This window comes from Gadus macrocephalus, chromosome 3 (genome assembly GCF_031168955.1).
Source record: "Gadus macrocephalus chromosome 3, ASM3116895v1".
NCBI classification, from domain to species: Eukaryota; Metazoa; Chordata; class Actinopteri; order Gadiformes; family Gadidae; genus Gadus; species Gadus macrocephalus.
This window is the reverse complement of record NC_082384.1, coordinates 22052760-22065966: the sequence shown is the minus strand read 5'-3', so window position 1 is coordinate 22065966 and position 13207 is coordinate 22052760. Positions and strand designations below refer to the sequence as shown.

At 45.5% G+C, this 13207-nt stretch overlaps 1 protein-coding gene across 1 annotated transcript in view; it reads left to right on the top strand.

The window, feature by feature from the left end:
- The window catches only part of smc3 (structural maintenance of chromosomes 3), a 30346-nt gene that overhangs the window by 10883 nt on the left and 6256 nt on the right, over positions 1 to 13207 (top strand). The window contains exons 17-24 of the mRNA XM_060046463.1: positions 2655 to 2796; positions 3345 to 3495; positions 5427 to 5579; positions 8536 to 8687; positions 9121 to 9279; positions 10711 to 10818; positions 11114 to 11222; positions 11853 to 12100. Of these exons, the coding sequence (XP_059902446.1) occupies positions 2655 to 2796; positions 3345 to 3495; positions 5427 to 5579; positions 8536 to 8687; positions 9121 to 9279; positions 10711 to 10818; positions 11114 to 11222; positions 11853 to 12100 (1222 nt within the window). The remainder of the gene's footprint in view (positions 1 to 2654; positions 2797 to 3344; positions 3496 to 5426; positions 5580 to 8535; positions 8688 to 9120; positions 9280 to 10710; positions 10819 to 11113; positions 11223 to 11852; positions 12101 to 13207) is intronic.

Sequence of the window (13207 nt, the reverse complement as noted above, 5' to 3'; positions counted from 1 at the left end):
TTCACTCCCACTGGCCCTAGCTTCAACTCTGTCCAGTTGCTTGGGACTGATTTAAATAATATATATATTAGTGCTGTCAATTTAACGCGTTATTAGCGGCGTTAACGCAAACCAATTTTAACGGCGTTAACTTTTTTTTAGCGCGCGATTAACGTTCTTTTGGCTTGGCAAACATTGTAGTTCTTTCACCTGCTGTCTAGCAACAACTAGGCACGTTCGAAAAACCACACCACCATACCGGATCTAGCTACACCGGAAACAAATCAACAAGCACGCCTCACAAACTTGTCGTGGCATACAAGGATACGGAGCGTGTGAAAAACTCCTTAAAAGTGAGCCTGCACGAGAGTTCAATGTTGTCATTAGCAGTTACGTCTTTCTGACCAATCGGAGTTCAAGGCCAACCTGGGCTGTACCACTTCGGGAGGGGGCGCTCAGTTACTCCCCTCTAGACAAAATCAACTTGGTTGCGACGTTGACAGTTTGTGGGCGTTGCGTCTGCTGAATGAGTGAGGTTGCGGGCGCACAGCTCAGGCTGCCGGGCGGCGCTGCAAGGAACTTTTCTAAACGCAATATTGTTATTCCGCAGTAATCAGCCCGACAGCCCCGAAACGTTAACGGCCCATCGGGAATTCTCCCGACTCTCGCGATTACCACTCCGCCACTGTGTGTGTCAGTGTTAATTTCGTTAACGAAAAATATGACGAAAAATGTTTGTCAACGACCTTTTTCCGTGACTAAGACGAGACGTTGACGAGCTAAAAATAGATCTTTGATAATAAAAACTGACGAAATGTACGTTTTGTTTTCGTTGACGAGACAGGACTAAAATGTTAGTGGTGTGCTATTTGGACATTCAAAATGCACGATATTTTCCAATCATTAACCTCCCGTAAGGTTGTTATGCAACTGTTAACTCTTCCAGTAAATAGGACGGACCTTAGCTACGACTTGGCAACGGGAGGTATAGTCCACTCAGCTATGAGCTAACGTTATGCATTGTACATATTTATAATTCGAAATTCTTCCATGATTTTATTCCACAGATACTCTAGGGTCTATAGCATATAACCGCGTTGTCTGATTACAGTTTAATTCATTTTTCACAATTTACCGGCTCTCGTTTTGAAGAAAATAACCGCGCCATTCGTTTCAATGGGAATCGCCACGGTCTGTACTTTCAAAATAAGGTGGACTTTGAAATTCGTCCCAGCCTTTATACCCAAGATACTATAGGGTCTATAGCATATAACCGCGTTTTCTGATTACAGTTTAATGCATTTTTCACAATCTACCAGCTATCGTTTTGAAGGCTGAACAGACGAGTGTGACGTCACGTTTCCATAGCAACCGATTTTCGGTTCTACACAAACCAAATTAACAAGGGGAAATCCTATGCCACACGAACCTTTTATAGAAAAGGAACACTTTTTTTGCGAATTGATTTGTGAGTTTGCTTTACCAATGATGTAAGTAATATTGAGGATAGATTGTCTTCATATAAAAAAATAACTAAACTAACGTTTACAAACTTTTCCTTTTAATACCCCAGGGGAATGCATGAACGCATGTTTCGATTGGTAGTGATTTTCACCTCTTGAAATTTATTTATTTTAATTTATAAAGAAACAACACATGGAAGCAATGGAGAACGCCATCTCTCGTTCGGTTGTTTAGAACTGAAAATCCGGTTGCCAGGACAACGTAACGTTTTCACTTTAGTACTCTATTTGGGTGGAACAACTTAGCAGGTGTCCATATATATATGGTTAGCCTCATTGAACTAGTTTAAAAAGAAAACATTTTGACTAAAAGTAATGACTAAAAGTTGACTAAAATGTAAGGACTTTTCGTCGACTAAAACTAGACTAAAACTACAAAGGAAAACAATTACTAAAATGTGACTAAATCTAATAAGCATTTTCGTCAAAAGACTAAGACTAAATCTAAAATAGCTGACAAAATTAACACGCGTGTGTGTGTGTGTGTGTGTGTGTGTGTGTGTGGGCGCTGTTCGATAGCCTGGTAATGTGTATAGGCCTACGTACGGTAGGAATATTCATACTGGTTTAAAAAATATATGTTATAGTATTTGCCATCTTTGCTGAGCAAGAGTTTTGTTCGAAAGTTCAGTGATTGAAACAAATAAAAGCCTGGGCTATTGAAGTTTTACGGTAGGCCTACCACCGTCATGCACCTACCCGATGTCAAGTGGACCGGGTTGAATTCACTGCGGGTCTCTCTTATATCCGTCTTACCAAATATATTTTATTATTGTCCTTCTCAACACTCTGATCTCACTAAAAGGCTAGCAGCACGAAATAAAGGGATATTTAGAATAGAAAAAAAATTGCGATTAAATATTTGAATCGCTTGACAGCACTAATATATATATATATATTTATTTATTTATTTCGCTCTTCAATCTGTCACTCGCAAAATCATATATTATCCTCAGTATTCATTCATAATAAATCATCAAATTGGAACAACAGAAACACATCATTCAAAGGCGCCTGCGTACGTTTGCCTTTTCATTCTTTATCAATGGTGCGGTTTCGGACGATCTTGAATGTCAACGGTCCCTGACTCGACCTCTATAGCAGTTGGGGACTCTGGCTAATCCAAGCATCCGTCATTCCCATGTCTTCCAGGTTGTTCTACCACATTGTGGAGACGGATGAGGTCAGCACCAAGATCCTGATGGAGTTCAACAAGATGAACCTGCCCGGAGAGGTGACCTTCCTGCCCCTCACCAAGCTGGACGTCAGGGACACCGCCTATCCTGAGACCAACGTAAGGAGCGCCAGTCCTCTCCATGGGAATGCCTTCAGATGTAATGCATCTAGGAGGCTCAACTTGGAAAGAGGCTTGTCAAAAACCTGGGAGCTGGAAATCATTTCAGCTAAATGAAAACAAACAATGTGACGCAATAATAATTGGTGTATACTATACACACACACACACACACACACACACACACACACACACACACACACACACACACACACACACACACACACACCCCCCGATGGATATCGGTTTTTTTTCTATTTATTTTATTTAAAATATAGATATATTATGTGCTTTCATGCCTTTATGGAAGATGCTCAATGGAGACCGGAAATGGGTTGATGACATGTCACATCGGACCACAGGTTGGAATCTAACCTGGGTCGCTACAAGGTGTACCGACCTGGTTAGCACCAACCTGGTTATTACCGACCCAGGTTAGCACACTAGTGTCTTGAGCCACTAGTGAGCTGTCTGAAGTGTGAATGTGGATATCGAGGAGATATCGTCCCTGAGAACGAGTTCATAACTGTCCTTTGTTCCGTTACTAGGATGCCATCCCTATGATCAGCAAGCTGCGCTACAGCACCCCTTATGACAAGGCCTTCAAGCACGTGTTTGGAAAGACCCTGATCTGCCGCAGCATGGAGGTGTCCACCCAGCTGGCCAGGGCCTTCACCATGGACTGCATCACTCTGGAGGGTAAGCAGCGGGGCTCCCTGATGGAAAGACATTCACATTGACACTGACGTTCAGCGCATTTAGCAGACGCTTTTATCCAAAGCGACTTGCGATAAGTTGCTTTGGAAGAAGAAAGAGAAACGGGTGGGGGGTAAAGGGATAGTTGGGTTAAACAATTAAAATGCATCAGGCAAGCTGTTGTATTGTCTGTTACTTGACGATGTTGACGAAAGAATGAGAAAAGAAAGAAAACAACCATATATCCCGGTCGGAACAGTAAGGCAGTGCCAAGAACCAACAATTGCTAGGTTAACCCATTCCTTGTATGCAACATAGATGGCTAGGATAAGATGCTATTTTTAAGTGCAAGGACGTACAACATGCAATAGGTGCTTAAAGAGGGGTGGAAGGAGAAGGGTCCAGCTGCAGGCTTGGGCGTTTCCGTCATGACACAAGAACGCCCTTTAGGCGTTCCTGGTAATGTTTCATCGACCAATCACGAGGTGTTTCGAAAAGCATACTGGGTTTTGCAAGGCTGCGAAGCACAGTCGCAACTCGCAAGGCATACTACACTTTCCTTCCTTAATGGCAATTTTACCTCTCTCATTAGATTTAGCAATCATGGAGCCCCCACTTGGCTAACGTTAGTTCTATGCTACCCGTACTTACTACTAGATCTTATTTTGAAACTTCTGTTTGAGAAAATCTAACTAACGAATGTTCCGGATGTTGACAGCCGTGCGAAGAAGAAGGGGTTCGGTGTTGACGGTGAAAGTTAGGCCTGTTAATAGCAGAGTTTCCGTTGTCCGGCTATTACCGGTCATTGACCGGAAAAAAAATGAGGAGGACCGAAAATTCTAAATGTCCCCGGTCAGAATGACCAATGGAAATAATTCTCTGCACAATTTGAATTGTGTTTGAATATGCTACAGTGGTTGTTTTAACCAATTCATGTTAAACAATGAGGGTTTTGACTGACCCGACCCGGCCCGCCGATATTTCCCACCACTATCTTTGAGCCGGGTCGGGCCGGGCCTTTGATTGAGTGTTTGCGTTTTTTTTGTTTTTCTTCTCATTGCTTTACTGGCCTAATCTGAGGAGAAATCTATGCCATAAACAGATGTATTATCGGCCTTTATTACACGGATCTTCTCAATGCCGTGGAGCGCTCCGTTCACTTGCATGGGTAGTAGTCCAGTAACTTGTCAACCCCAGCGTCTTCGGTGGCTAAGTGACAACGTCAACGTCAACGTCTTTGGCGGACTATTTCACTGCTGATCAACACTACGATTGCTGGTAATGAATAAATTGTAAAAAGACACACCATGTGAAGTAATTCTCCAAATAAGATTTGAAAAGCTTTGGAAGTTTATTTACAACACTATTTACATGGTTTCGGAGTAGTACACTTTGACATTTTAATACAGTTCAGCGAGAAAGGCGACGAAGAATAAGAAGGGGGCGTTCCAGTCTGCGTATAGGGGAACCCCCACCACACGAGAACGCCCATTTGTGTCTGCAGTGGGATGATATTGGGTGGAAGGGGGTGGCTATACAGAGTCTAGGGGAAATCTGCACGAGGGAGTATTGAGTCTCTTGCGGAAGCTGGTGAGCGCAGGAAGCTCGTTCAGAAAAAAAACAATGGGTTTATTCTGTTGTTCTTCATCACCACTTCAGTTAATCGTTTAGCCATAAGCTTCTCGGAAAAAGTGCCAATGCTCGTCACATCACCCGCGCCCAAGTTAATTTTTTCCACTGCTGAGAGAAGCGAGGACATTATAAGCAGGAATTCACGCAGCAGTAGCCACAACCTTTCCCTAATTGAATCCACTAATGGAATCAATGTTTTGGCATTCGTTCGGACCACGTTTCACTTTATTTGGCTCCTAATCTCCAATCCATGGAAAACTCCCCCGCCGCCTCTCGACGAGTGCTTCATGTTCCTCTCCCAGGCGACCAGGTGAGCCATCGCGGGGCTCTGACAGGCGGATACTACGACACCAGGAAGTCCCGCCTGGAGCTGCAGAAGGACATGAGGAAGGCGGAGGAGGAGCTGGGCGAGCTGGAGGCCAAGCTGAACGAGAACTTGCGCAGGAACATCGAACATATCCTTTCACTGCCCTTCTCCAGACTTATAGTAAATATGCATCGTTCCGTTGCTCAGTTTCTCGTCCCACAAATCTGACTTTAGATTATTAATGGTAAATGGACAGCATTTATACAGCAGTTTTCTAGCCAGTGGCCACTCCAAGCGCTGTACCATATTGCCTAAAGTTCCCCCATTCATGCACTCATTCACACACCGACAGCGGAGTCAGCCATGCAGGGCGACAGCCAGCTCGTCGGGAGCAGTTAGGATAAGGTGTCTTGTTCAGGGACACTCAGCTATGAGGAGCAGGGGATCAAACTAGCAACCTTCAGGTTACCAGCCAATCCGCTCTACCTCCTAAACCACATAACCTAAAGTCTGATGGCGGACTACGGATATGCGGGTCAACAGGGCATTTTAGTATTTCGATTCGTATTTGTTTTCAACCTCTGGTGTTGCTGGACTTTGGGTCTGTGAGCGTGTCATTAATTAACAACGAACACAAACTCAGGCAGCGCGAGAACTTTTACCACTGGGAAGGCGAGCTTAAGTATCCTGTCCATTGCAGAAATACACGTTTTCAAATCCCCTTCTGAAATCGTCCTCCACTCGTGCAAATTAATAAATCCCTGTTGAATATCTCTGAAGAGAGTCGGGAAACAAGGTGGACCTGTGCTCTTTCAATTTATGCACTCTTTAACATCGGTAGTTCCACCTGGTAGTGAAGCTGGGCTTTGATTAGATTATATTGTCATGGTAACAAGAAGAAGAAAGTAAACCAACAACAAAAACCCGACCATTCAAACCCCACGGGATTTCTCTTTGACGCAAACAACGATGCTGTGTCTAAAGATGAGAAGCCAACGAAACCCGTCTTGTTTATACTGCGTCCCCCCCCCCCCCCCCCCCCCGGCCAGTGTGCAGCGCTGATATCATTGAGGCTAGTGAACGGGGGCCGGCGCAGGATGATTACTAGTACTACGTGATGCTTCGCAAAAGGTCACCGCCGTGACTCAGCGGTTGAGGCCCCGGCCGCGGGCGGGCTGCGGTCGGGGAGCGGCCTACGCAGGATTGTATTTGGAGACCGCTTCCGTTCTTATCAAATGTTTCGCACACCTGTTTGTGCGCTGGGGCTCACAGCCGTCGTGACAGGTGGTTGGCTGGCCAGTAGGCGCACCTGGTGATGACTGGATGTTGTCTGTGAGTGGGCAGGATGAGAACTGACAGCTGGCTCCCAGTGACAAAGGTCCTTCAGTGATTTAGCCGGTGAGTCAGAGCACAGATCCGTCGGAAAATGAAGCGAGTTTGTGTGCATGTGCCTCACCTTTCGGCTTTAGATACCGCTGTTGGGGAGACCGATGCACCAGTTGCTTGCTGGTTACCATGAGGCTGGAAAAATGGGCACCAGGTGCTTTTGTTTCGGATCCCGATTAGTCTTATCTGTATCCAAAACGATGGCCAAATGTTCCATATATTCATGGGTTGTTGAAACGGTACCTAGAGAAACACAGGGAAAGTCTGTTGCATTTGTATGGATTTTTTCACAATGCTCGCAATGCTCTTTTTGTGCAATTGCTCAATTACATTTTGATTTGTTTGAATTGGATTCATCCTTGTTTACCTTTCTCATCAAGTAGTGGTCAGAGAAATTGAGATTCTTAAAGATATATGATTTGTTTAATCCAGGGAATTCAGCCAAGAGCCTTTTCATCTCCCCTGGCTGCTCTACCCCATCAAGGCCATTCCTGTCACCACTTGCATCATCAAATCAATACAACCACTGATTAATTGATTGAATAGTGTATCTTGAGACCTGCTAAATCTCAAAAGCTCGCCGGAGCAGTCCGCTCCAGCTTCTCATTTGTCCCAAGGAATCAATAAGCCTGCATGTGAGATCCGCTTAATCTGTGCGTGCAGCTCTCCCTAATGTCTTAATGTCATAACGTTGACAGAGGGAGTCAAATCGCATTATCCCCGCGCTGATTTACTATTGATTCTTCCTGTAAACAACCATTAATCATCATTAATCCCAATTGCATGGCTGCCGAGAATTCCCCTCGTAGTTCACTGCCATAATACGCTGACATGCTGCCACTTCAGGTTCCCTTGCCACTGGTGATGTCTCAGTTAAATGGAAATACCAGGCTCCCATATACGGCATGTAAAGGTGCTGTAGTCAAGATTAAGAGCTATTCTCTGAATGTAATTAGCGAGAAATGGCAAAGCCATCCGTCAGCCGTTAGTGTCTGAAATTGGCTCTGAATTCCAGTAAAATCTGCCTTACACTGTATGAGCAAATTTAGATTTCAGAACAGCTCTCTGACCCACCTCATTACTGACCAATCAGAGCAACTTCTCTCTGATTGGTTCGAGGAATCCACCTGGCCTGTTAATCACAGGTGAGTGAAAGGCTACCCTTCTCAATGATTGACAAATGTAGTGAGGGGGGGAGCAGATAGGGAGGTGACATTTTTTGGGTTGTTTACTTTCCACATCTTGCTCTTTTCTGCTCACTCTCCCTTCAAAACTTTAAAATCTTGCCCATAACTGCTTTAATTCAAAATTAGCATGACATGTCTTAAAGAGATTAGTAAAAAGTCAGAGACTATGCATGGATGATAATTGTGAAAATGGATAGGTGGGTAAAGTTATTGTTGCATCTTCTGGAAAGGTTAGTAATGGCGACAATGTTAGTAATGGATTTTATATCAAGTTGAGTTCAGGCAGAGTTTGCACCAAGTGATCAATGGCAACCGAAACTCAACAGGGCTAATGGTGTGCAATGATTCATACTGCAGTTGTTTTCAAGTTCAACACGCACTACCCGGTATTAAGCTCATAGTGAACAAGGGGTTTCATGAGCATCATCAGCACTGCTATTGGCATACAAGGCACTTCATCAACCCAGTGGGCCGTGAGCAATCCTCCAGCTCATCCCTCAGCCATCTAGCTTCCTTAACGTCCCCCTGCACGTATCAACAACGAGATCGACCAGCTGATGAACCAGATGCAGCAGATCGAGACCCAGCAGAGAAAGTTCAAGGCGTCCCGGGACAGCATCCTGTCAGAGATGAAGATGCTCAAGGAGAAGAGGCAACAGTCCGAGAAGACCTACATGCCCAAGGTAATGCGACACGTGGCTTCGCTGGCGGTCACGGTGGGGAGCGTAGCGATCAGACGATCAATACTCAGTGGTGTTGACCGTATTAAATGCATAGCTAATTATTAAATTAAGGTTTTTGTATGAAAGTTTTCGCACTATTGTATGGCTTTCGGTCACAACACTGAAAATGCTGATGTTTGTGTTGATTGTTAAATGTTCTATTCTACGTGCCACCGAAAATCCCCCTTGGGTACGAATAAAAAATATTAAAATAAGCGTTTTAAATCTATATCATCACATTTTCACAAAACAAATACTGTTCAACTATGATTAAAGTTACTTCTCTTAATATTTGTTAAACATGTATTATGCGCCTCAAAAGTCATCCATGGTTGAAATCCAACCCTGTAAGCTGCTCTCTAACCCTCTCCCCCCTGGCGATGTCCCCTGGCAGCAACGCAGTCTCCAGAGTCTGGAGGCCAGCCTGCACGCTATGGAGTCCACCCGGGAGTCCCTGAAGGCCGAGCTGGGGACAGACCTGCTCTCCCAGCTCACCCTGGAGGACCAGCGGCGTGTGGACGACCTGAACGACGAGATCCGACAGCTTCAGCAGGTAGGCATGGGGGGAGAAGATAGCCGTGACTGACTTCAGCCCGTTCTTGTCCGTCTTGTCCCTGCACATATTTACTCCACACATCCATCTGCACAGTGCTACCACCAAATGTCATGCGCCGTACAAATTATATTAATAAGCAGAGTCCCAATTGAACGCAGAGTCCCCTTTGTGGGTCGTTAATTACCGCATTCTGAGTAGCAGAAAGCGTTCACGTCACCCTCTCAGTTCAATTTTTGAGTTTGAGCCAATACTGAAAGCCAGTTTCCTTTGTTTCTTCAGCCGACGTTTATGTCACCTTGCACATTTATCAGCGGAATTACAGTATCCGGCTTACTTAGGAAGAATGAATCCTCCAAAGCCTTTTATATTATTCTATGACAAATTTTCCATTTCAAACTCCATTTGAAATGGAGTCACCGGCCTAGTTTTTCCACTTGGCGTATGGCCAGAGCTTTGTGAGACAGGAGTTAAAGGCATGTCCCAACTTGAAGCCGGGTGTTGATAATGATCAAAGCTAAAATGGATGGAGGCTCTAAAATGAAGTTTAACGGTATTTTTATATTATTTTAGGTTCGAACATTTTCTTTTTGACCATTTTGTCAATTTTTTTAAGGCGACATTTCAAAGTTCTCAGTTACTAAGTATTTTTGGGAGAGACAGGTTGAATAAATGCATCATGTTCTCAAACTCAAAAATAATAATCGTGATTTCAATATTGACCAAAAATAATCGTGATTATGATTATTTTTTTTCCATAATCGAGCAGCCCTAATTTGGAGCAACCGATGCAAAACAAGCAGGGCTGTATTTCCAGCGCTGTGCATCAGCTTTGCGATGGCGTCTGCTTCCCCCTATAGGTGTCAACGGGGTACTGCAGGGCAGCTGCTCTCCTCCTACACAGTCAAATGTTATTTTCCAACACGACGGCCCCTCTCCCCATGATATGCTGTTTACATCTTCCAACAGACCCTCCTGCCCACTCCATCGCTCCAAACCCTCAGGGCTTCTGTATTCGTATTTATTTGCGGCGCTCTAAAATGCCTACAATACCATCTCCTCATGTACACAGAGGAGTAAAGGGCAGACTAAAGATAGAGCCATGGCTGGTGGCCTGGTCTGTGCGTGGGATCTCCACAGTACAGCTCTCCTCCGACCCTCTCTCTCTCGCTTCTCCTCTGTTCGCTTGCTCCTCCGCAAGTCCTCAACAAGCAAACCTTATGTAACTGTCCTCCCTTGACACGGTGCTTCTGATGCCTCGTGCTGCAGTATTGGTAAACACAGGGCCTTCTACACTGCTTACACACGGCCCTATGCGTGTGTGTATGTGCGTGTGTTCAACAAGGGCAGAACGAACGCTTTAGTGAGCCACATGGAACTACTGGTTTCCCCAGCCCGTTGAAACAAAGTGCTGTGTGTTTGTGACTACAGGACAACAGGCAGCTGCTCAATGAGAGGATTAAGCTGGAGGGAATCATGACCCGGGTGGAGACCTACCTCAACGAGAACTTGAGGAAACGTCTGGACCAAGTGGAGCAGGTATGGAGGGGATACACATCATCGAGTGTCCTTCAAATATCACACTTGTAACCCACACCCTGGTATAAGTAAATATCATTCAGATATAATTGGAATAATTAGACATTATAATTCAAGATTGAAAAAAAATGTGACGCCTCAAATCGAACTCCAATAAAGATTCTTCCAAAGCTTGGACGGATCCTTCTCTAGCTATGTGCGACTCTGACGCCTGCACCGTGGGACTGCACACTGCTGTCCTCTTAAGCCTGTACCCTCTGCCTCTCTTAATGTCGCCTCTTGTGTCTCGCCACAGGAGCTGAACGAGCTGCGTGAAACCGAGGGAGGGACGGTCCTCACGGCCACCACCTCCGAGCTTGACGGCATCAACAAACGCGTGAAAGACACCCTGGCCCGGTCCGAAGGTATGGGGGGGGGGGGGCACACCCACCGTGCAGTCATGCGGGAGAGGGCTTTGTTCGTCCACAGTGACTCAGAAGAGCGCAGGGACAGGAAGCGACGGAATAGCTCAGGTTCAAGGATAGCTCAGGATCGACGCACATCGGGGTTAAGCGTTCTGAGACCAGATCTATCATCTGCGTCAGCATCTACGCACTTGGATCGCACACGCACACGCACACACACACGTCTCTTATTTTGAAACCGAAATAGACGGACGTTTTGCTTTTCATCCTTCTCTTTTTTTTTTTGCCTCACACCCAGGAATAAAGCCAAAGGAATCAAACTGATATTGGTACAGATAGGCTTTTAATTAAATGGCAGAAATGACTAGCAAAATCAAACAAAAAAATGTGTGACTAGCCAGACTTGGTGTTGATTATCAGAAGCACTGAAAGTTCATGTCTCAATGTCTGCATTCATCCCCCTGAGGCTCTATTAACAAGATTATCTCATAGTTAATAATCATGTTAGTTTCAGCTTTTCAACGCTTTATTTGCAATGTCAAGTAAAACGTTCCTCCACTTCCATGACGCAGACCTTTCTTCATATATACCGGCCTCTTGCTAACCCAATCCCATCCGACTCCAACTCAGATCTGGATGTTTTGGTGGACAAGAACGAGGTGGAGATCAAGGACCACCTGAAGAACATGGACCGCTGGAAGAGCGTCGAGAAGGAGCAGAACGACGCCATCAACCACGACACCAAGGAGCTGGAGAAGATGACCAATCGACAGGGCATGCTGCTGAAGAAGAAGGAGGAGTGCATGAAGAAGATCCGGGAGCTGGGATCACTGCCCCAGGAGGCCTTCGAGAAGTACCAGACCCTCACACTGAAACAGGTACTCACTCACTCACTCACTCACTCACTCACTCACTCACTCACTCACTCACTCACTCACTCACTCACTCACTCACTCACTCACTCACAGACTCACTCAACATTCAAACAGGTGTTAATACTCACTAATTCACAGACTCCCTCACTCTCAAACAGACGCCCACTCACTCAGACTCACTCACCCACAGAATCACTCACTCACAGACTCACTCAACACTCAGACAAGTGCTCACCCACTCACAGACTGACTCAAACAGGTGCTCACTCACTCACAGAATCACTCTCACTCTAGACCCCTATTCTAATCTAGGGGACTAGAGTGAAGCACATACTGAAAACTGCAAATTGCATAATTAGTTTTTAGGTGATGAAACATTTCTGGGGATAATCACACTCGTGTCTTGGCTGGCTGATTTTGATTTCGCGCCGCGATAAATGAACACAATATTCATAGTCCAAAGGAGGGGTTGTTATTTACATAACGCCTCGCACCGTATCCATCGAGACTCAGTCGGATATAGTGCACTGTCTCTGATCTCCTCAGCGAGGTACCGCCAGTAGACGGAGGCGGGGTGGACAAAGTGTGGCCCTTTTTGTGTCTGCGAACGTGTGGGCGCACTCACACTCATGTCTGTCTCCGTCTGTGAAGTGTGAAAGTTTGGCCCTGAATCTCCCGTCTCCTGTCATCTCCATCCTTCAGCAGGGCTAAAAATAGCCCGGCGGTTTCCAATAAACACTCCAAACTCAGTCGAGTCTTTCTCCGCACGACAATGCCTCCGCCAGGCGTGGGCAGTGGCGGGGGGGGGGGGGGGGGGGGTTGGCGGTGATTGCAAAGTGGATCCGGGGTGGAAACATAATCAACACCACTTGTAACGGCTCATCCAACGCTATTCACCGCGGTGAAACGGTGCTTCGCATTTTGAGTGCCTTTTTAAAAAGCGTCGGTCCTAGGCCAAACTCGGCCCGTTTTAGCAGGTTACTCAATCTCCAGATATGAATAGAACAATAAATGGCTCTTCTGAAATGGGGTTTGATATTTATAACGGGGCATTATGATTTATAGATGGCGTTCACAGTGTGATGTCCATGTCACCGCCGTCATCGTAGT